The sequence below is a fragment of the Rhynchophorus ferrugineus genome, unplaced genomic scaffold (genome assembly GCF_030347505.1).
Source record: "Rhynchophorus ferrugineus isolate W39M unplaced genomic scaffold, kcgeb_rfMv2 rfM6, whole genome shotgun sequence".
Taxonomy (NCBI): domain Eukaryota; kingdom Metazoa; phylum Arthropoda; class Insecta; order Coleoptera; family Curculionidae; genus Rhynchophorus; species Rhynchophorus ferrugineus.
Window position 1 is genome coordinate 26,601,602 of NW_027472585.1, and position 26,464 is coordinate 26,628,065.

The 26,464-nt window shown below is 33.2% G+C and overlaps 1 protein-coding gene across 1 annotated transcript; it reads right to left on the bottom strand.

Moving 5' to 3' along the window:
- Positions 1–10,446: 10,446 nt before the first annotated feature.
- LOC143197852 (odorant receptor 67c) lies at positions 10,447–22,361 on the bottom strand. The gene is made up of 6 exons (XM_076406609.1): positions 21,874–22,361; positions 14,656–14,980; positions 14,506–14,605; positions 11,963–12,061; positions 10,739–10,894; positions 10,447–10,673 (listed from the first exon to the last, which is right to left on the bottom strand). Exons 1-6 carry the CDS (start codon positions 22,334–22,336, stop codon positions 10,632–10,634), a joined length of 1,185 nt encoding a protein of 394 aa, XP_076262724.1. The 5' UTR covers positions 22,337–22,361; the 3' UTR covers positions 10,447–10,631.
- Between the last annotated feature and the right edge of the window lie 4,103 nt (positions 22,362–26,464).

The following is a 26,464-nucleotide window of genomic DNA, read 5'->3' on the forward strand; positions in this document are numbered from 1 at the left end:
CTGTACTGAAGATAATTTCAGTTTAGCACATGCGCATCTTCATTTATTTGATTAATTGTCTGAGTGAACAAGCGCTCTCGTGACAAGCTCTACACAAATTCATGTACTTTGTTTTGTAACTGGTGTTTAATATGTAATGTATGTAATTTTACTCTAATATATTTTGTTTGTATATCGATCCGTGACGGAGAAATTTAGTCCTATGAAATTAAAAAGCAATAATCATGTTACAATAGTAAAGGAAGTGCTGGGAACTCATTTAAAAACTAGTAAAGATTGTAATATGAAAATTATCATTAAGTTTTTATGAAATATTTTAAATTAAACGCCATTTAAAATGTACGTTTTAATTGAGTGTTGTAATTTTGTTTCCCGAGTAAATAAAAATTGGGAAACATTTAAAAATAAAAAGTCATATTCAATTACTGCAATTTTTACTACTATTTTTGATGGGCAAACCCCACTAATGAATCGACTACTGAAATGAGTATCTTTAAATTAACGCATTGTGCACTTACTAACCTAAAACGAATGTGTGGTTAGTTACAACAAAATGTGTATAAAAGTGTGTATATGATTTCTCTCATACCCTTTGTAACGTCTTTGTTTGAACAAAAAGAATAATTTCCTTCCTTTCCTCTTCTTATCATTTTCAAATTTGCAGCTTTATAGGGGTGAAATTTTAGCATATGTTGACTTCTATTTGTTGGCCATAATGTTTTATTACAAGTTTGGCGGTTAATATTCTCAGTATAATTGATGCTCTTTTGATATTTTAACATTATAAAACTTAAACTTACATTGCGTACTTGCCTTTATTCTTCCATATTTTAAAACCAATATATGTTACAATACTAAGTATAACACAACAATTTAATTATTATTGTTATAAACTTGTTAATGCATCACAAAACCTAAATATTTTAAATTATTTGGTTTCACTCGATCAACAGTTAATTTTAAAATGGCCGATTATACGCTGTAAATGGGGAAAGAGAGAGCGCAATATAGCGGATTATGCCCTCAATCCCTGTAGTTTAACGTATTCTGCCATAAGGAGCCATTTGAAGCCTCATTTGTTAATCTTCATAAACATCTTCCCGATAATTCATAGGAAACTTATACCTGGATAGTTATGGCGCAGTTTGCTCTCGCATTTCTTCAGGATAGATACAGTTCTTCGATGCTGACAGTACTCTCTCCGATCGCCAAATGTGTATGAGCAGCACGTGAAGCAGTTAAAACAATCTTTTTCCTCCCTCTTTGATAATTTATATCGTAACTTGGTCAACTTCACAATGTATCACACTTTAATGATTTTATTGCCATTCGCAATTCGTCTGTTGTTGGCTCGTCATTGGGAAACAAAGTTCATAAAATCTCAATTGCTAACGTAGTTACTAAACTCTATGGTGTCATTTACCTACGCAACCCTACGCTCATCTCTATCAAGGTCCCATCTGATGTTTGTTGGAAGATATAGTTCAGTGCTAGCTTCCGAAGAGAACGGTCGTGTTCGGTCCTCCGAGCCTACCTACTCTTCCGAGAATTACACGCAACTGATTACCAAACGATCGACTCGTAAACCACTTCCATCAGCACCTTCGCCGAAACATCATAAACGTTTATAAACGCCGGAAAGCGTTTTACAAGCGGGGCAATGACGTCCCGCACGCCAGAGCCATCACCGCCTCTAGAAAGTTGCCGCCCAACAACAGAAAAATGTGCCGATAATAACCCTGACGATGCCCGGATGATGGGTCCTGAACTCATCGAATATCTAAAAAATTAAAATGCAGAGCTTAAAATTGAGGTTACTCAACTTCGAATATTGTTAACAAAGCAAGGAGACGAGCTCTCCGCAAGGCGGATGTTGCTACAAGACGCCCTTATTAAACCCACCCCGGCGCAGTCAGTACATCAACCTCCTGAGACACCAAATGAACTCACATCCCAACCGTTGGAAAATGAAGATCCAGATGATGGATTTACCGTGGTGGGAAAGAGGAAGAGGGGCCCCATCACCCCGACACAACCAAGTCAGCTGGCAAAGGCCGTCGATAAGGCTAGACATGCAGCTGCAACCAAGCCGGCTGCCAAGCCGTCTACCCAACCAACCCAGCAGAGAGCCAAGGCCAACTCGTAACCATCAACCTCCAGAAATGCCGTCAGATCAGCGTCCAACAAGCCGCTAACTAAAACAGCTACCCAGCCAACGCCCAAACCAGCGGCCGTCAAGACGACCCAGCCTACTCAGGTAAGTAGCCAGGCTATTAACTCACTAAACACTTCTCCTCAAGCTACCACAGTTCCAAACACTTCGGGAACTCTCTCACAATCTCCACCCTCACTACCTATGCCAACTCTATCGGCGAACCCAAATCCAACCACCGCTCCTAAAAAGAAAAAAATCCCACCCATTGTTCTTCGTGACACGAAGAAATACTCAGAAATCCTTCGAATTGCGAAAGATAATTCTATAGAGATTACTACAACTTTAAGCTGAAAGGACGGAACTCGCTTATTTGTACCAACTTCGAACGACTTCCGCAAACTGACCAAGCTTCTTGAAGACCGGAAATATGCATTTCACTCCTTCTGCCCTCCTTCTGAAAGGGCATCATCCGCAACATCCCAACGATTCCAACCAAAATCTCTTCAAAGGTGGAAACTTAAATCAGGCGAAGACCTTCCCATAATCCAGGTCGTTGTTCCTAACGAAGAAAGGAACATCATTAATCTCACCAAAATAGGCCTGTCAATCGTGAAAGTCGAACTCCAGCGAGGCAACGGCCAGCCTATGCAGTGCTACAACTGCCACCTGTTTGGCCATTCCAGCTCTCGTTGTAGAGCGCCTCCCCGGTGTGTCAAATGCGCCGGACACCATGAAACCCGTTCGTGCACCAAGGTACGCGAGGAGCCACCTAAATGCAGCAATTGTGGTGACCCACACACAGCAAATTACACGGGCTGTAGCTGTCGACCTGCTCCCAGGAATCTTAGACCAATCCAATCCAGACAAGCCTCCGGCAACACAAACTCTGCGTGGAGCAACCAAGGAGGAAGGAGGTTAGCTCAAAAGCTGGCCTCCTCCAACCGGGCGGCTCCCGCCAATATCCCAGCCCCTGACCCAATGCAACCTTCTGCACTGCCAGCGGGTCTTCCAACTACCTTCACACTGCAGCAGATGCTCAGCATCCTGCAGTTCTTTCAATCACAACAATTATTTCCCAATGTAGCCGCCTAAGCGGCAACCCCCTTTCCCGTCTAGCTTTCAGCAGTTGTTTACTCGTCAAAATGGCTGCTTCTAAAGTGCTTAAAATCATGTCGTGGAACGCCAACAGCTTACGCGATAAAAAAGTGGAGCTGGAACTCGTTCTTTCGTCTTCAGGCATCGATATAGCACTTATCCAGGAGACTCTCCTAAAACCCTCTCATCGTTTTTCCCTTCTAAACTACACGGTGTACAGGAATGACCGTATCCCAACTCGCGGTGACGGAACTGCTATTCTAGTCAAAAAGGGAATTAAACACAACCTTCTGCCTTCAATTGTATCGTCACCAAATATCGAGTCCACCTCTATCCAGGTTGAAACTCAGGATCGTCCAATCGTGATTACCTCTCTGTACAGGAAATGCTCCACGCATTACTCGTCTGCCTTCAAAACGCTCTTCGACGGCCCAACCTCAAAAATAATCGGTGGAGACTTCAACGCTCACCATCCCATGTGGGATTGCGAGCGCGCAAATCGAGCAGGCAACGATATCGCAACACTGAGTGCAGATTTAGGGCTTGGTCTCGCCCTGCCGGATGAGCCTACCCATCACCCCGCTATTGGACAACGGGGCACTCCACGCATTCTGGATTTTTTCATTCTCCAGAACATCAATCGTCCTTCTGATGTACAAGTTCTCGACGAGTTACATTCGGACCATCGTCCGATTATATTAACTCTCGGGGATTGTTGTGCAATCGAAATTCCTCGCTTCAAGGCCAGAAAGAAAAGCGACTGGAAGAGATATCAGGAAATTCTCTTGGAATCCGGTCCAATCCCGAAGATTGATCGACCTGACAAACTCGAGCGTGCCGTGTCGAAGCTAACTCGAGACATCCAGTCCGCCTATCAGAATTCATCATTCGAAGTTCCATCATTTTCAAACTCTCAAAGTTAGCCAGTTCCTGAAGGCATCAAGTCACAGATCCGACTCAAAAATCGTCTCTATCGTAGAACTCGTGCCACCCTCAACTCAGCAGACAAAAGGGAGGCCAACAGAGTAAAACGAGAAGTGAAGGAATCCATTAAAGCCTGGCTATCCGAGAAATGGAACTCATATCTAGCGGACCATAGACTGGATGGCCCCGCAACTTTCTGGCGACTCTCTAAAAGCCTCGTGGGGAAGGCGCAAAACGTCATACCCCCCCTAAAGTCAGCGGAGACAGCAACTTTTGCAGTCATTGGCCACGAAAAGGCCGAGCCCCTCGCTAAAACCTATGAGGCCCAAATGGAATGCCTCCCTCCTGCTACAAATATAAATGCTGCTGAGAACGACGAAATCATTAGGAACTCCGTACGTTCTCAGGTGCCTCCGAGTTATCTTTTAAACCATCTAGTCACTCCTAAAATACTCACGCAAATAATAAACAAGATTCGGAATAAGAAGGCCCCTGGTTTCGATAATATTTCGATAGCCCAACTCAAAAATCTTCCCTACAAGCAGCTCGCCGAACTAAGTAATATCATCAACGCCATTCTGAGGCTGCAACACTTTCCATCCACATGGAAACATGCATTCATCGCAGTTATCCCCAAAAAAGGAGCTAAGTCATCACCTTCAGACTACAGACCTATCAGCCTACTAAGTTCCATTTCCATACTTGCTGAGAGAGCAATTCTTTATGCTCTTAATGATTTTACGAAGAGAAACAATATCATTCCAGATGAGCAATTCGGGTTCTGCGCCAAACACTCAGCCGTTCATCAGGCCCATCGGCTGGCGGCAAAAATCAACTGTGCTTTTAACCGACGTGAAAGACTTGGAGCTGTCTTCTTGGACCTAACCAAAGCCTTTGACAAGGTTTGGCACGAAGGCTTAGTGGCGAAATGCATCCAATTAGGTCTACCTGATGACCTAACACCTCTTATCAAATCATTTCTGTCATGACGATCGTGCCAGGTGAAGATTAACGATATTCTCTCTAGCCGGAAAACCATCGACGCAGGAGTTCCACAAACCCCCCCCCCTCTCATACCCGCTCTATTTAATATTTTTCTTTCAGATATCCCTAGGAGACCACAAGTTGAGGCTGCTTTTTACGCAGACGACACTGCTTACTTTGCTTCTTCAAGAGTAGCACTGCACATCCGAAGCAGACTCCAAAAACAACTCGATGAGACGGTCCAGTGGTTACATTTCTGGAGGTTGCAGGTCAACCCACAGAAAACCCAGGCCATCTTCTTCCACAAGAAGCGTTTTACACCGAGCATTTCGCGTCTGAAAATCGAGAACGCCGAAATCCCATGGTCAGAAGAAGTCACCTATCTCAGTCTTGTCTTCGATCGCAAATTTAGGTGGAATTTCCACATTCAAAAGTCCCTCCATAAAGGTCAAGGTATTGTTAATTTGCTGTTCCCTGTTATCAACCGGGCCAGCAGGCTATCTATAAAATCTCTCCTGTACAAGATGCTGGTTCGATCAGTCGTTCTATACAGCTCCAGTGTCTATCTAAAATACGCCTCACCTAGCCAGGTGGAACGTCTTCAAGTATTTCAAAACAAAATTCTCAGGAGAATAATCAATGCCCCCTGGTTCGTCAGGAACAATCAAATTCATAGAGAAACAGACCTCGCCCAAGTTCATGATTTTATATCCGAGGTTTACTCGGGATATTTCTCCACTCTTCGTCTCTCGGACAATAGATGTATTACCGAGCTGGCCGATATTTTAGGCCAATAACTCATTCGGCTCTTCGTAGCCTTATTCTATCACAGCCGACACTACCCCGTCGTGCTCTAACTCCAAATTGTTTCGACCTTCTCCGGCGAGCGATTAACTCATGTACCGCAAGCTGCGTGGTGTGATAACGACGCCACGTCCTTGCCTGGCCCTTGTGCCTCTTAACGGTGTTACCGGTTACAGGCACCCTCCTTACTAACAGTAAGAAGTATCAGTTAGGGTCATTGGATCAGCTGATAGGGTGGGGTTTAGTGGGTAGCCCAGAGGCAGTCTCCACATAACCACTCCACCAATACATCGTTGGAAGGTTTACTCCTGCGACTCAATCTCTTGCGTTTGACACAAAATTCGATACTCATGTTTGGATGCAGGAACTTACAAATCGGTGGCCATATCATTCCAGTAGGATTGCAGTAGGATTGCCGCTCTAGTATTAGCTATTGCATAACTTGATTAGTTTTATTGATTCTTCAATACTATCGCATCAGCTGCTCCGGAAACGGTAGCATTTGTGGCCCGTTTACTAATCATGCTTAAATCAATTTAGTATCATTCCTGGTTTCCTTAGTTTCCCAGTTCTGATCAGTACGGCAATATGACCACCCTATTTCTTTGACAGTCGGGTTTGGGCCGACATTGGCAATTCGACTGATTTTTAACGTTTTGGCCTTCCGTTCTAGCCACAACCTTGAAAGTAATGCGCCGAATTTATGCTTATATAGATTTATATGTAATATATGTGGTTTTATATCTTTTTTGTAGTTTGCTTTTGAATAACTATATATTGTAAATTAATATAGCAGCATTTTGGAACGCTAGTTTTTGAGGGCAAAAAAAAATTTATTGTAAATGATAAATAGTAAGATACTTTTGACTGGCATAGTAGGTAATACTTTGGACTGGTATAATAGGTAATACTTTTTGATAAACTTTCACGATTTTTGTCCAAGCCTATTGATTGTCGAAACTTTTTTCCCAAAATCTTGAAAACTAAAATTAGGTTCCAGATTTTTCAGAAATTGCATAGATCCAAAAGATTTGAAGATGTTTTTACAGTAGCAATTGTTAAATTTCTTTTTAAAATATTAACTGTAAAGAGGTGAATAAAGTATATTAAATATTTGTAATAAATTCATTTTCTGATAGGAAAACTCTACTTCAATATTCTACTACAACTACTTCTAATATTCAACAATATATTTTGTTGGCTATTAAGAAGAGCACCACAGTTTTTATTTGTTAACGAACGGACAATCTTAACAGAATGTGTTCAACTTTTAAAGCCCATTGAAATAATGACCACCGAATTACCTGGAGAAAGATATCCCAACGATGTCTTTAATTATACGGTTAATAAGAGGACTGCAACATTCCATCAAATCCAGGATTTTAATAAGGGGATGAAGAAAAAATGATAAAATTGTCTATTAGATGTCATCAATAAAAGACTGGCAATTTTAGAAATCCACATTTTTAGATCCTAGATTTAAAAAAGCAGGATTTGGTATTGCAGATAATGCTGAGGCGATGCAAAAAGTTATCACAAAAGAGGTATCTTCCATTCCAACTTATAATACAAATATAGTTCAACAACTCGAAATTCAAGACAAAACTACTGACCCAGGAAATATTTTGATAAAAAAATGGCTAGGATGAAAGAAGTAATTACTCCAAGTACTGCAGCAACTTTACAGTTTTAGCAGTATTTGGAAATTCCATTTACTGGCCGTTTAGAAAACACATTGGACTTTTGGCAAACCCATAAAATGAAACTACCTGAATTATATCACATCTGGTTACACGTAAAATATTCCTCTATACCCGCAACATCTGTCCCCTGGGATCGAGTTTTTTCAAAATCTGGGCAAATAATTAACGATCGAAGAAATCGCCTCACGGGAGAAAAATTGAACATGATAATATTCACAGTAATTTAAAAATATTTCTATTTCAAATTAATATATTAAAACACGATAAAACATTTGTGGTGTTATTATTCCATTCTTTTTTACACAGAACATTCAGTATAAAAGTAATCCTACTTCCTTTAAATTTATATTATTTATTACATGATAATATAAATTAGTAATTTTGTTTTCCTTTTCTTTTTTAAAGTTATCACGTGAATGAATATATACATCTCTGTCTCGCTTATACTATCATTGGAGAATATAAAGACATTTAAAATTAACTGCTCCAAGCATTTATCTCCGTCCTTTCCTATTTCACATTTTATACAGTAATTACTATTTTCAGTCGCTATTTTTTTGACTATCGGCTGTTTCGACTGTTTTGGGACTATCAACTGTTTCGACTATTTTCAGTAGATTGTTCCCAACGCTAGAAGTATCCGTACTTTCTCCAGCTATTATCCAATATGTATTTCGCTTAAACCTAGAAAATATATTGAATTACTCAAGTCAGCATTTAAAATATTAGCACAGGACTTGACGTAGTTAATTTTCGTGAAGTTAGCTGACAGCACTTTCAAAAAATTTTCTACTTCTAGTGTAATTTTGAAAATCTAGCAATATAATATTTAGTATGAGATATCAAAATCCCCACATTTCCCTGCATAATGTCAATCCGCAATTAACATTGATCTGAAATTACCCACAAATTAGCGAATTCTACAGAATTATTAAATTTTTCAATTGATTTTCACGTTATCGAATCGATGTACATGTCAAAATACTTACATTTGTCAAAAATATAAATCGTTGTAAAGCGTTAAACGGTCAAAGCCGAGAAATTATCTTTAATATTTAGAAATTATATATTCTAAATGCAATTTGATAATAATGGTCGGTAGTTTTAATCAGTATTCAACTTTTTAATATATTAACCCCATAAATATCTGTTAACCAACAAAATTATCGATCCTTTGTGACAGCAAAACTCTTGGTGACAGTTTGTAACGGAAAGCAAAATTGTTGTCATCATTATTTTCCTCGCAATTATTCCATATTCTATCGCCATATAAACTTTATCTGAACTTTCACCCCAATTCAACAGCAAAGTTAGCCAAATCAGTCTTGTCGTTCTCCAGTTTTAACAAGACTAACTACTGCTATACTACAACTGCAAACCTACAAAATGAAATTTAAAAAGCAAAATTGCGATACTAGAAATTGCATATTATCGAATTTTCTATATCACAGATTACAGATTACTGTCACTTTGTGTATCATCGTGGGGGTAAAAGTACTTAAAATAACTTAATTGAGGAACAACACCAAAAGACTATAGACTGCATAGAGTAGAACAAACTGAATAGAAATTTAACTTCTTATGCAACTTTGAAGAAATGTTTCGCGATATTGAATTTCGATGCATTTTATTTATTTGAATACCGGCCACGGTATATAATTGGTTCATTTCATTTCCATAGTGTGTTCGTTGTTTGTGTTGGACGCCATTTCCTATGTGCATAATAAGGAAAGATACATTTATACATTTAGCATTTTCTACGTTTTTGTGACGTATTTATAATTATTTATTTTATAATTATTTATTATAAGGATTTATAATCATAATTAATTATTTATAATGTATCTTCGATTTAAGAAATATTGTGTCACCACATGTACAGACAGCAAAAAAATGGAGACATCGTTTTCCTTTAAAATCCGGCATATTTTAAAAATAGGTGGATTATATTAAAAATTCTGGTATGGTAATAAAAATGGTAATAAAAATATTCGCCAGAGTATAAACCCAAAATCGTAAACTGATTGGCTTCAATTGAATTGAATTGAATTGACAATTGAATAGATCTAAATTGTACTGCCCTTTAAAAAGATGCATACTAAAGCAATACCATTTTTTTTAATTTAAATTATTTAAAGAAATATATTTCGACTAAGTATCCAAATCAATATTGTGGCTTAAGGCTGTTTAACCAGAATATTTAGGATTTTTTGGATATGTTAGAATATATGGAATCAAAGAGATATCTTAACAGGTTAACAAAAAAAAGAAATTAAATGCAGTTTATATTTACATTCCGTTACAATTAACTCAATAGGTTAACAGGATGAGATTCATTTTATGGAGGCAAGGTAGTAGCTCATGTGTATATTTTATTTTACTGTATGTAGGTTTTTAGGCTCCTTATTTTCTATATTATTCCTAGATTTTGCCATGTCAATCACATTACAATAATTTTAGCAATTTCCTTTCAAAAATGAAGCAAATAATAAAAAGTAAAAGTAAAAAGTTACTAGTATTTTAACATAGAAATCTAAGGAATTTGTTATCAATATAATAAAACAAAAAGGTAGAACTTTAAGATATCCTATTAAGTTGATGGTATTACCATAAATAAATGTGAAGTGCTATATACTTTTTTTCTCATCCATGTTTGTACTTCGTTCTTGTTTTAATACATAAACAGAATGTCTAATATCATGTGATATATAATGATTTAAACTATCTTAATAATTATTACTCGTGCTGATCATAAAATAAAACAATGTTTTTGGTTGTCTTCTTTTATTTGATATATAAGTAAATATCAAAAATGCGGCATCAACAGAATATTTGTAAGCAAAATATCGCAAATTATTACATATTGTAAGACAGCGAAATATAATAAGCATAATAATTAAACAGCACTAATTGAAATTGCTAGGATGGTCGCCATTTTAACATTTTAATAAATTGTATCAGAGTATTTACTTCATCAAATTCACATAAGAATAAGCAGCTTTAAAAGTCTAAAAATAATGATTGATTTTAGCATTTTAAAAGTAATGAATATAAGGTTACATCTTCATCTTACCACTAATGCGGAATGTGTAGTCATTGGACCAAATGGTCCTATTGTAACAACCAATGGTTTTTGCGCTCTCAGTATTATAATTTGTACCATCTGTCGACCTTCTTTATTTAGCAGATACCAGTCACTATTAAACATTCCCTCAGCAATCGAAAGACTCTAAAGAAAAAATATTTTATGTAACAAACTCTTTTCATAATAGTATATCAATAGTCTAGCGTCTCAATAGTCCTTGTCTAATTTGGCCTACAGAAAGTGGCATTCTTCCAGTAGATGGAACATTAAAATTGATGCAGTGATTGAATTGCTGCTTAGGTTTGCAACTGAATAAAATTAATTATACAATAAAAACAATATAATATTATAACAATCAAAATACTGGGAAAACTTTAAAAAATATGCATAATATGATGAAAAATATGCGTAATGTGAAATATACTTTATTAAAATCTGATGCACAAAAATCGCTCTCTTTCATTTTCGTCAATTTTAAAATTCATTTAAAAAGCTTATGAAGTCGAAAATACATAAAAGGCAGCAAGACATTAGCAGCAGTACATCAGCAATGACGATATTAGAATAGAGCCACACTAACACTGACTACAAAATTTTTAAACCTTTTACACAAAGCTAAACATAAAAATCAGACCATGTGTCGAACTTGCTCATCGCGAGCATCTGCAACACAACGAACTCGAGTCATTTCGAACATGCCAAAGATCATGAATTAGGGATAATGAGCCAATGAATGACATCAGAATATAACTTAGAGGACTGGAATGATATTATCTACTGTAAACTATAATTTTTCTAATTAGTCAAGTGATTTCAAAGAAAACGATCTAAATTTAATAATAGGAAAATTGTTGTCATAATGACTATGATTTCATCTCTTCAATATCCCGTCAATAATTGTAAGAACTTGGTTGCGATATGTTGATGCATCCACCGTATATTACTCTTATATACCTCTTAGTAGTATCAAGCTGACTTCAAAAGAAGCCTATGACCACTTGATTCAGTTTCCCAAAAAGGAACCACAGAAGTTCTTCACCAAAAAATTAGAAAAAAAATACCTATTCAAATCAGAGAACAGTAACAAGAATAACTCGACAATAGAAGTGATTAATTTGTATAAATAAGTAATGCCAAAATTTTATTTCATTGTAATTTAATGTATTTCATTTTGGACTAATTAAACAGATTTTTGGTTATTACTATTATTACCTGTTCTTTAATCTCGTTGGCATTCCAAGTTAATGTAGTTATTTGGATTACTAGAACTGTAATAAAGGCTAAGCTCCATCCTAATTCTGCACCATTTAACTAAAACAAATTAAAAACTGTACTACCTGTCCTGCTGTCACATTATTTACGACGTATTTCAACATATTATATTAACAACACGATGTACATAATATTGACAGTAATGTTAGAATTGTTACATAATTTTTAAAAAGCATATTCGAACGTTCAGTCTTCAAAATTTTGTTTTGAAAATTATGTTAAACAGAATTATAGCATTTGGGAGTCAGAAAACCCAGGTACAGTCACAGATACGTCTATTAATTGATTTGATTTAGACTTGTTATTATTATTACTATAACAATAAATGATTCATCAAGTTAATCTTTCTGAATCATCTTTTATGAATAAAGCACAAATGATATTGTAAATTTACCATGGCCATTCTTCATTACATTCATTAATTCGCGTTAAAATTATTAAATTTTTATACAAAAATGGAAACTTTTTTGGAAAACAGGGTAGAGGAAAATGTTCATTTAATTGTACTCAACAACATTGTAAACTTGATGATAGAATATGTTTCAAACCACAAAAATACCTGTAAAAGCAACCATAAATATTATTAGAAACCTTTCCTGACACGCTCAAGCGAAGCGATAACAACAGAAATAAACTTCAAAATGCAGGTGAGATAGCGTTACCGATATCAATATAAAATAAACAAATAACAATATTACATACATACATTATTTATTTAAAACATGTTATGCCGTCGAACCTCTACAAAATGTGTTAATTTATCTTCTCTTGAAAAATATATCTGTCAGTATATGTTAGAACAATATATCCTATTTAGAATTGATCTTCGACAAGTAATTATAAGCAAAAACAGGTGTTATTTGTGATAAAATGTGATTATGATTATTATTAAAAAATATGTTGTACTTGAAACGGTGGATGTATTCATGATAATAAAACACTACAGCATCCATACACTAAAATACTATAAATTTTAGTATTATGTACGAAATTTCTATTGACAGTTTAAAAACAAAACTCTCTGTATGCATTGATATGAGAAAGTAAAACATATAAATCCGCAAAACTTTGAAAAGAGAAAAATATATTAAAGGAAAAATGTAAATTTGTTTATATTTCATGTACTCACAGGTATTACACTTTCATGTAGGTATTACACTTTCATGTACTACAGGAAAGCTGAAGCCTTCAAATAGATATCACGATCTTTAGTTTGCTAGACAAAAACTTTCCCAACAAAGCTACTCTATTGTAACATGTTCAGAACCTTTAACCGATTATAATCGAAATTAATCAATATAATTTTCATCATTTTTTATAAAAATTTCGAAATACTGTATCGAAAAAATGATGTTGGTTTGGCAGCAATCCAATTATCGATTCATTTTTGCTATTCTTCAGCATCTCGAAACTGTGTTTACCGAATACTTCAATCTGAAAATATGGTACTCAGTAAGGCGCTATGTTTAGTAAATATACTAAGTGCGACAAAACTTTCCATTAGAGCTGTAACAATTTATCATCGTGCATTGGTTTGGTTTGGTGGGAAAGGATTACATTGCGTCTGTTCAATATTGAATAATTCAAAAGAACAATATTAATATCACAGTTTCATTCGATTTTAATAAACTACAACTTGCTGATCCAACCATAGGCACAGCAAAACCTTATGGCTGTGAATGTTTAGCTTTGTTGTCGATGTGGATGATTCGCCTGGACTAGCCGATAATTTTTTGTTATTAGAATTGTTGTAGTAAATCCGCCTTTCAGCGGCAGTCACAATACGCCACAAAAAATTCCATCCCATCAATATAGCCATTTTTTACATATACCAGCACCGCCAAACGTTCCTTCAGCAGATTTCTACTAATCAAACAACAGAGATAATGGATTTCATAAAGGCAATTTTAAGTGTTCCATAATTAGCTTCTGTCTACACTAAATAACTCAATAATAATAAAAGGACAACTGAATTGAAATGTCACAAGCATCCAAACTAACAGTTAGATTAGGTTATTTAATGATTGTTTACATTTATACATCAATAAAAATTCACCCCATACAATAATGTCTACAACTTTTGAAGTTCTAAAATTTAACAAAACACTTTCAGCAAACACTTTTACTATGTTGGTATGAATTTTCATGTTCCTTAAAAATATATATTTTTACAAACATTTTAATCTCTGTATAATGTAAAATATTTTTGGTTGATAAAAATAACATATTAATGGCAAACAATACAACAATATAACAACTGTTAACAAGAATACTAATACTGTAAAATAGCAATGAATTGTCTGTTTCACAGTCAACAATTTATTCAACAGTCTGATAAAAACCAGTGTACACCAAGAACAAATGAACTTAAAAAAATTATTATTAAATGCCACACCCAATTTTTATCTGAAAAGTATCCTTTAAACATGAAATTATGTAAATTAAAAAATTAAAACACCTATACAAAAACATAAAAGCATTACCTTTGAAAAACTTGCTACAGCCGAAGCAATATCCAGTGAACTCAAAAAATATTCAATCATAAAAATACTCGAAGCTCTGTCATTCAAACAAGCGATAAACCTGAAACAAAAATAATCAAAACGGGCTTAGATTTGATTAAATGGCCTAACCTGATGATGGTAACATGTTCGCCAATTAATTCCTTTATCGCTCTATTGTTTTCTTCTGGACTTCTTGTTACCTTAACTGCTTTCATCGCTTTCATGCGAAATAAAAATAGTTGAATTGCCGAAAACATCAAAAGACTGTAGTATAGCATATGACTGGCAATGCTGTACAAGAAGGAACACCATCCAAAAAGAGACGTAATTGTATAATACCAAATCAAATGATCCAACTTATTGGCGGGAAAGTAAAATTGAAATAAGAAATGGGTTTCAAGAGTCTCATTGTGGAGTCTGTTGTATTTAATTAGTTTATTATTACCAATTATCCCTACAAAATAGATATTATCAATTATATTAATAATATATAATAATAATAAGTAAATAAATTTATGAAAGCTGTATTATAGTATTTAAAGCAAAACCGCTAGCATGTACTACGCTATTATCCCAATCCTCTTTTGATATAAATGAAATCTGACAGTCTGACAATCATTTCATATATTGTTTGACATAAAGGCACCATTTTATCAGCCACGGCATATAACACATCTCTTCTAAAGAAACGACCAAAGAGATGAACATGATCGTTGTCATGTCTGGACAGCTTAAAGCACAAAACATTGAAATATAGAATGCTTAAATGGGCATACCTGTAACAATGATTTCAGTGTACTGCCAAGCCGCTAGAGAGCCGCTGATAAAAAGATCACATTATATTACAGATCTGTTTATTTTGTTTTAAAATATCAGCTTTATAAAATATTGGGTGTAGTGTTTATTCAATTTTTTTATTTAAAACTTAATTTTTTAGTTTTTAGGAAGAAATTATTACCTCCGTATATTCTCTACTTAAGTTCTTGTAATACGATTTTTACGATTTTTTTGGGAATCAGCGACTTTTTATCATTTAATTTTTTCAGAAGATCCTGTAAAAGGATTCATTTAAATCTGAAAACTAAAAAAAGTGTTATGTTCCAGTATGTGAAGATTCTAACAGAATGCATCGTTTTCCCAAAAGTTCTGTTTTAAGTGAGGAATGGTTTAATGAGGTAAACAATGACAAACTTAACGGATTGTCTCATGAGTATTTATCTACACATAGAAGGGTCTGTGTTCTTTACATTTTAGACCAGAAGACTATAACCCAAATGTGGTAGACCATTGCTTAACAAAGATGCAGTTCTTAGTTGCAACCTATATAGTGTAAAAAATTAATACAATTTTTTTCGAAATTGGGATGCTTCCATAGTTGAAATGATATTATGTGTTATATTGAATAACTATATAGGTTATATTCAAATAGAGGAATATGTTGTTTGTTCTGGTGGATCAAAAAATTTAATAGGATTGCAAAAGGAAAAAATGAAAAATTTTGCATGGCTACATATCATATGGATAAGGCCCAATTAAGTACCTATAAAAATACATAAAAATGAAAAGGAGGTTTCGTAATCAAAAATGCAACACGTAATTACTATCTTTAATATAATTAAATACAATTAAACATTCTATTTGCAAGTATGTTTTGGACAACATATTTTTTAATTTATAGTTTTATATTATATAATATTTAAGGCAATAATAATGTGCAATTTAAAAATGTTACCAGTTGTCATAATAGATTTTTTTATGTATTTAGAAAATATTTTAAATAAATGTTAACTAGTGTATAAATAACATTTTTATTTAAAATTCTATTTTTTATTTTCCCCCTGTAATATTAATACATTTTAATATAATTTGTTAATGCCCCCTATACTAAATAAACACGCTTTGCGCGACCTCTGGTGACTTGGCCGAGCATAATTCAGTTACAATTTTATTTAGTTACAAAGGGATCGCATTCTAAGTCCGTCTATTTTGTGGCCTAAAGTTATAGTAAAATTGATTTATGGGTATCGTCTGCCAGTGTGCCTTTGGTGGTCCTGAATTACAGACGATAGTAAAAGAACTCGAACGTGCGTGTTGACTGGCCAGAACTGCTCATACGCATTTATTCTAAACTAACTTGGCAGATTTCACAGCCTACTTAAAGATTACATTATTACGTTATTACAAACATTATTAAAAAAGTTGTTGTTTACAAGAGTTGTAGTTAGGAAGTAATTTTTGGTTAATTTTATTTTTACGAAAGATTGTTAAGGTAACTATTTATTATTCAATACCCAAAATTAACGACAAACAATGCGAAAATAAGTGTATAAGGAATAAGTAGAATGTTATGTTTTAGTTAAATTGTAGTTTAAGCTAGATAAAAGTTATGGGAACGTGGCCACAAAGGCTCTTATGTTTATGACATGTTATAATGAAAAATACAAAATCTGGAACTTAGAGTGCAAATTAAAGAAGAAATTTTTAATGAAACCGACGAAACTAAATTTATGCAGCTGGTGGATGTTACAAAAATACAAGGGCTGACGAAGTTGAATTTTTAAATTATCTCTACAAGCATGTGCTACTACTACTACTGTATGAACAATTACTTTATGAGTATATTATTTTTTCAGTATTACTTATATGATAAGGACAAAATAAAAAAGTAGGCTCATTGCCATCAAGAAAACGCGGGAATCAACACAAATATGGCACTAGAGTCCTTGGCAAAATGGCAAAAGGATACTAGGATAATAGTTGGAGAACTGTTGATCTTCTGGATAATGAACGACCAAATGTTAATAACTATTAAAATACTCGCAAAAGATAAGTACATAATCCATACGGTTTTGCAACATTTAGACAAATTTGAAGTTAAAGTCGCGATAAAACGATAAAAAACGTGTTAAAATATATTATGTTAAAATAAATATTGTATATATATTGTTCGTGTGTGTATCTTACTTAAATTACTTTTTTTGGTTATTTTATTCATTTTATTGCAATAACATTTTTTATACGATAAATTATTAGTCCGCAAAGGTATATAAAATGAAATAAATAATAAATTTCAAAACTTCTAATCTTATGTTATCAATTTATTTCGTACTTTCTATTAACTACATCTTATATTTACACTATCCTAAAATTGCATGACATTTCATTTAAGCATTTATTTTCTTATTAATCTTTTGAAATATCTGCAAAACTAGAAAGGTATAAAAATATATAAGTGTACAAATATGTCCATTTAATTATTAACTTTATTATAATCTTCAAACAAATTCAATTTTCATATTATTTAACATAAATATCCCTGTACTCTATAACAATTTATAACATTAATGTTACAAAAGTATAACATTTAACTATTAATTAATACCTTATACCCTTATTTTCGCATTGTCTACTGTTCATTGTCTCTATTAAATAATAAATTAAAGGAATTATTACTTCAACACAATTTTGTAAAAATAAAATTCACCTAAAAATTACTTTCTAACCACAACTCTCGTAAAAATAACATGTGGCTTTGAAACCTATTAAACTAGCGTAGAATTAATGCGTATGAACAGTTCTGGCCAATCAACATGCATGCTGAGGTTATTTTACTGTCATCTCTGAATTATACTGGTTTTTGTCCAAATTTCTATAGTCCTTTAATTTTCTTATGCTGCATACAGACCGGGCCAACGAAAGCCAACGAATGGATTTGTTGGGATATTTCTCTTTTATTATGTTTTGAATTTTATTAATTCCCTTCAATATATAGATCTTCACAAAACAATTGCTATTAGATGTCTATTTCAGTACATTTTATTAGGATAAAAATAAAACAACAATAATTTATATTTTATCAAATACTTCAGTATTTACATGAACTTACTATTTGAACATGAAAACAATACTACTAATTAGTAATTAGTTAAAGTCAAGCTCTAAATGAATTAAAACTGGTATGTAAAGGAAAGACTCCGAGACTTGACAACTCAAGTTCACCGGTAATGTTACACACTTTAACAATTATTTAAATTGTCAAGTTAACCCATTAGCGATAGAAAACCGTCCAAAAATTATAAACGAAAAGAGAACAATGAAAATAATTATTTGACTAGCTGATTGATGAATTTGATAGAACAATAGTCAGAAATTCCGGAAAAGATGACAAGGCAATTTTTCAGCATATCAATAAACAGTGTTACGTTTTTACGTGCTTCAATGTATTATAATCATTTTTTTTTCACTTTAAAAATAATACAACATATATACATTTCACATAAATATCATTCTCTACGATCTTTTCTCATCTTTCTGGCAACATATCATGTCGAAAAATGACGCTGGTTTGGCAGCGGCCCATTTTCACACTTCATCATTTCAAGACTGTATGTCAGCCAATCCATAGTGCATCCATCTGAACAAGTGGTAATCAGAAGGTGCTATATCTAGTCAGTTTTCTCAGACAACAGGATAACTTTGGCGTCTGTCAGCCTGGCAACACATCGCTCAATATGTTCAAATGGCATTAGTAGACATCTTCAGTGACGGTTTAATTCAGTTTAAACAGCTGATAATCCACTACACCTTTCTGATTCCAACCATATATTCCAAAGAAATTTATGGCCATGAATATTTCATTTCGGTGTCGATATGGAAGTCGAATTTGACACCTTAGAATCAAATCTTCAAATTATCATAGAAGATCCACTCTTATTGGCAAGCTCCCAGAAAGTACTTTAAAAGTGTGTGCTAGGTTTTCATCCAATAAGTATAGAAATTTCAAAAATATCGAATTTAATAATTAGGTTAGGTTGTTTGACAGTTGCTTGACATTTTCATCAATATATATCGATGATGAAAATACATGTAATGGTTGGTAATGCTGGGGAATTGCCATCATTGGAATCTAGAGTATGTATAACTTCTCGATACCTACAATTTATTCTGTTTTTGTTTACATCTCTGGCTTTTATTATATTTTAGGTAAACTTAAATAAACTGTTGGGTGTAATCAGCATTATCTTTCGTTTGAAAGCTTTGAAGCTTTTACCTGAAGCATGCCAAAATCCGTCAAGAAGATTACATATATAAACACCCGATGGTATGCATTTTACTTCTAAGACTAAAATGGGATTTAACTTTAAAATCAGGCTACTGGAACAGCAACTTATGTAGCAACTCATACGAAAAAATATGGGTATAGTCGTAGAAAGAAAATACAGTATAAAATAAGGGCGGAAAATAAGCTGACTGAATTTTTTTAAAGAATATGGATCTGCTGACGAGTTCATGAATTTTGTGACAGATATACGTATGACAAAATGTATCGTAACCAAAGAAGCCAAAGAACTGTCGTGGAGATGGTAGTGACCACTACATCGAAATGTTACACTGAAATCGAACGCTGGTCCACCGTCGAAACGTAGAAGAACATCGATGCCGGATTCTAAAAGTGATAAAAGATATGACACACATAGATACAGATAGAGATTGAGAACAAGACAACATTATTTAACCTACTTCAAAAAAGAAGGAGGTTCTATGTGCGACTGTATATTTTTTTATGTATGTTCACCGATTTCTTCGTCAATTGTGGACCGATTTTCACAATTATTATTTTATTTGAAAGAGTGCGCTTCCATTGGAACCAAGTCAGTATCTGATGCTAGAATCTAGGGAAATCGAGGGAAACCCACAAATTTCAAAGGCAGGTACAATGTTTTCACATATTTTTTATCTGAAATAATCAGATATTTGTGTATAATATTATTGTTGAGCTGATGTGACGGAAGACACAACTCCTCAACGATTAGGAATTAGAGGATATTTCTTAATATTATGGAGACGTACAGACAACTAATTTTATAATTTGAAGTATTTAAGTAAGGCGATAACGAAAGTAAGGACCGGACCATTATAACCTTCAGCGGTTTTTGAGGGGTTTTTAGTACGAGTTTGCTTACCAAAGTCGTTCATTGCAAAAGCCGTTCAGTTTGCTTTTTAAGCAGAAACTATATCGTATGGAAAGCTGTATAAACATTGCAGGTAATTGCCTCTATGGTATAGAGGTTAGAGATTCCCGGCGGGGGTAGCAACTTTTTGTTGTTCTAGTTTGGCTAGAATATTTATCAAATGACCTAGGCTAGGTAGCGGACCAAGGAGCCTGAAGCATTACTTATTTTCATTGTTTCTTTATTCCTATTTTTCATCATAAAAGCAGCACCGTTCCTTGGCATACTCATTGTAATTCTTAATAAAATAAACGCGTAATTTATTAATTAAATATCTAACACTGTCTAATACTAAAAAGAGAAGAATAAAATATAAAAACCCAAAATTAAGTTACGAACAAAACAAATTTAATTTGTTACTCGTACCGACTTCAAAGTGATCAGTTGGTAGTACTTAAAATAATATTATAAATAGATAAATAGGTTTAGGTGGGTATTAAGCTAAATTGTATCTATAGCAGAATATAAAAGACGAGTAGTAGATGGGTTAAATAAGGTTTTGTTTATTTTAATTTAGTTATCAAAACGAATTAAAAAAAAAGTTTGATTATTTTTTACTTTTTAGTGGGTTCCTTATTTATTTTTTCAAGTCGGTTCAATTATTTTTTTTAATATTTTATTGAACTATCAGAAACGGCTAAGAAAGGATGAGAAGAAATATAACAAAGGATGGAAGGACACAAACAAAAGAAGGATAAAAAGGATAAACACTCTAAACGCGTCGAGGAAGGCAAGACCGATGAGTGCCTCTAAAGAAGATTATTACGAATCCTAAGGTAGTTTAGAGTGCTTTGTGGTAAATTCAGACATGTTTTTGGAACTCAGAGCGTATTGTTATATAACTAATTTATACAAACAAAAGGTTATACTGAGGCACCTTATGTAAGTAATGTTTAATGTGGATTTTCTGATGGTTTGGATTCAATGTTTGAAGCTGTTTACTTCTGGAAAAATTTGACGTTAGGCAAAATGTTGAGCTAAATTGAGCTAAGTGTTTAATAATCATTATACCAAAAGCTGAATGGCGTAATTATTCCTAGAATAGGTTTATTATGGCCATTATAATAGGTTTAACATTGCTTTCAGTACTACTCCATGATTTTCAGTAGCATTTTTTTTTAATTAGAAATTCAAAAAATGTAAAGTAACTATCTAGTGTTTTGTAAAACTGGAATAGTGGAGCTTTCGCATAAATCCCACAATATTAATTCACAATCATAAATTATATTATATCTCAACTTATTTGATAATATTTATTCAATATCACATGAATTAAACAAATAGATACCAGTAGAAAGATATAAATGTTGAAAAAAATATATATATCATAGCTCACCTGTGACACCAAGCATGAATACAGCAAATATGGTACTCGTCGTTAAAATTACCATAAAAATATTGTATAATTTGATCTTCTTCGTGTACAATTTTTTGATTTCATCATCATCACTCTCCCAAATTTCCTTTTCCTTTTGAATAATCACCCTGTATAAATCCCCAAGGTTGTTTTTAGCAAAAATTGCGAACTTTATCTCAATTCGAGTATAGCTAACTAACATCCCTGTAGCAGACACGATGATTTTCGTATTATAATCATAATGCTTCACTATTAACCGTACAAGTTCGACGAAAAGTAGTATCCAAATTAAGACAATGATAATTCGAACTATCATGGCGTATAAGAAGTACAATATTTTAAAGGGGCGTCTGATATTTAGCGGTTTTATCCAGAATCCTGTTAAAATCAAAAACAGTCTGGTAATTTTTATTAATTGTTCGTTGTCGGACATTTCGCTCATGTACACGACACACAGTACGAATGCATTTACAATTTAAAGACGAATAAGTTTTCAGTAAGTAATGTGGCTAGTGTATAATTTTCTGCAAAAGTTTTACCTTCATGCGAATACACAAGAGCATGATTAAGTTAAAGAGAACCGAATAAGGCTACTAATTTATTCAAGATATGTATATTATTTAAGGTTAATTTGTTTGTATTCGACACAAGTAGAAATCATTATTTTTTAATACATGAAACATGAAATTTAATATATGAATATATTTATTATGTGTCTTTCTCTAATAATAATGTTAATTAAGCGAATTATTATTTCTAATATCACTTAAAACAATTGTAGGCAGTACTAAAAAATAACAAAATATTGAAAATTATAATCAAGTCATCAATAACACATTTATTTAAAATTAACGTCATGAATATTGATTTAAATCTCATGAAATTTTGATCATTAAACACTGTAAATACTATAGTTTTAGCGACATACGAAAACAAAGAAAATGTTATGGTGCATTCTGCAATAAGGAAATCAAACAATTCACATATATAATTCAGAACATTGATTGCTCACCATTTATATGTTATGATTGTTGTATTTATCATCACAAAACAATATTGAATAGCCTAGGGCCTGCCCATTTCTAAGTTAGGAGCGCTTATGCAATATTATATACATATTTGATAACTCTAACAAAATTCCAGCACATTAGAACCTGCGCTTAGGACAGCCCATGGTGTGAAAATATTATATAAAGGTCGTAGCGGAATGAAGTGAACAACAAAAAATTAACGTTTATCGTCGCTAATGAACATATTTCACTTCACTCAGTTCAGTTCCCAGGTTAGAAGAGCGCAGGTATAATTTTTCAATACGCTCCAACCTCTATAAAACTACTTCCTTAAACAAATATGAATTTTGCCCATCTTAACCACTACCTCAATTGTTTTCGTTGGACATCCACTGCCCCCTTTATAAGCACATCCCTGTGTTAATTCTCTAAGAGAACACTGTCACTCTTTTATTCGGTGCAAGTTCTGGGAACTCTCCTCTCTTCCTAAACGCATATCTACATTGATCATCTCACAAACTAAATCTTGCAATGGGCTTGCTAGTGCACTTGAGGTGGACAAACAGGCAGTCTTGTTCAAGCTTCCGGAACAGGGCTCTATATTAACCGCTAAAATATTTACGATATTCAACGCCTTATCCAACATTTGACGCGAATCTTCCATAGAATGGCTCATACTTGCTGACTCCCGTAATTCCCTTGAATATTTCTTGAAATAGAAATTCAAACATTCCCTGGTCACTGACTCATCAATCCTCCACACTCGCTTTCTGATTGGCTAAAAGATGACTACTGTGGGTCCCTCTTTTTTAATGTAAATGCTAGCATGTGCAACCTGGACGGAATGTTTTAGCCTTATCTTATTTTTGAGCTTGAATTTTTGTACATTTTAAATTATAGATAAACTACTTATTCTCTTAATCCCCCTGTTTGTCTAATTAATTTTATATTATTTATTATGTTATATATACACTTTATTCACACGTCGTATTATGGTTAACCTAAATCAAACACAAGTACGTGTTTTGTTTTGTCAAACACGTTAGGTTTTTTCTCTTTACAGACCTATAAACAATTTACTTTCTAAGAACATAAATAATTGTCCCAAGACAGAAAGAATAGTCCGTGAAATATACAGCACTATTTAAAAAATAATCAATTCAATCACTTACATAATCGGTTATGATAAATTTTCAATAACACATATTCAGAGAGAAACACGGACAGATATGACAGTTTTAACCAAAAAACGCTTAAAAATCTCCGAGAGATAGATTGAAAAGGACCAGGACCAGCCAGGACAGACCATGTTACAGAAACCAGTAGAAATAAAAAACAGTTCTAGCGGACTACAGAATAAATTGATGCAAATATAAGACTACAAGGTAGGAGTAATTAAACATATACATGATCCACTAAAAATGATTATAAATAAATATGATATTAAAACAATTCAGTATTCGATACTGTATACTTTAAAACACTAATTAATGAATTATACAAGAGAAACACATAATATCACATATTCAGACTAAAATTTTTTAAAAAATCATCTAAATTTATTCTGAAAGGAGGATATAGCCCTTTAGTCTCCATGGACCTAAGGTCAACCAACAAGAAAACCATTGTCAAAATTTTATATTGACCTCACAACAAAGGCAAATAATAAACCGTCCAATAGCTTTAAAGATCTAGAAAATAAGGTGATTAAAAGTAAACCACGATATCAAGTACAAAAACTAATACAACTGATATTAAAAAAATAAACATTGAATTAAATGAACTAATAAACTCAACCCATAAGGTATATTACACCAATCAAATCGCGCAAATAAAAGAAAACCAAATAGAGATTGAAAAAGAAAAGGACGGTCTTCCCCGAATTATAGAAACTAAATCAACCGAGCTGAAAGCGATTTTGGAACAACTAAATGATGATCGAAAGAGTATCGCCATGGAACTAATGAACTTTGGCACACAAAGCCATAAAATTTAACAAAATTTATAAAAACAAACAAAGTGTTCAGATTATGGGTATCGGCCACCGAGAAAAATATCGATATTTCGTTATATCAATATTTTAAAAAATATCGATATATCATACAAAACATACTACACATTTAAAATTAAGCACCAAAATACACAAAACCTTTAAAATTAACTGCCACTTTAAAATGTTTATTAAAAATAATTAAATAGTTTTTTAAAATGTTTAAGAAATATATTTATTTTATATTTATTTATATCGGCTTACAAAAATATCGATATATCGGTTAAAAAAATATTATATTTTATATTATATATATTTTTATCAAAATATATATCGATGTTTTTTCGAAATCTCTAGTTCAGATAACATTTGCCGGTTTATAGCCACAGAATTACTAATACTATTTTTGTAACTTAAAAAGGAAAAATTCTGTATTTTATGGTTTATAACCTGTAGTTATTGTTATTAATATTTTGAAGAACTTAGCATACGTCTGACAACTGCACGACTTTGACAGGCTGATTCGGTTGACTTGTCAGACAGCACTCTATATGCTTTTAAAATACAATAAAATTTTCACTGCTATTTTGGATAGAGCCTGTACAGTGTCAATCCCACGGATACACAAAACATATATCGCAGATAATTTCGATGCGTGAAATGCACAAAAAATAAGCATGAGAAGTTTAAGTGCTTCAATTGAAAAGGCAATCACCCAGTAAATTACAAGGGCAACAGCTTTAATATAACAACTTGCCTTTAAAAAGAGATCACCAATAGTAAGGAGTGTCATTGTCATCCAGCCTACGTAGTAATAACAAATACATACACACGCACATTATATACACAAATGATTAACAAAAACCAGCAAAACCAGAAGTTATATTTAGATAACAAATCAATATTTATAACTTTTTATCCTAAGCAATCCAGCTCTCCTAGCAAATATAATATAGCTGTCAATCAACAGCTGAAAACATATATATATATATATATATATATATATATATATATCGTGTAATATCCAACGTTCCGTATTACGTCTCTAATAAATACTAGCAATTATAGTCTATTCAAAGAAGCAATGAACATATGTCATCAGCATATTTAATGTACTGCCTACTGCAATTTGTAAATTCGTTTTAGAATCAGACCAGTAATATTTTCCAGTAATTTTCCAATAGTTCCAATAGTTTCCATTTTATTCCAGTTAAAAAGAGAAAAAATGCTGAACAAAACGAATGAGCAAAAGTCGTTCGGTTGTTAAATGTCTGCAAAATTCTTCAAAATAATTATAACAACTACAAGTTATAAACCGAAAAACGTTATTTTAACCCTTTGCTTGGTTTATTTTTTTGATAGATTTCAGATCGCTGCCTATTATTACTCTGACTAAAAATGCCGAAGCCGTTAAAATGCGAAGAATGTTACTTTAAACGGGAAAGAGATAACGGAGGCACCCTCTTGCCAGTAAAATTTGTTAGAGAGATAGACATTTTTACTGTTAAATATTAAGTTGCAAAGGTTTTTATTGAAAGTAGTTTTTGCTGAACTGAATATTAGTACGGGC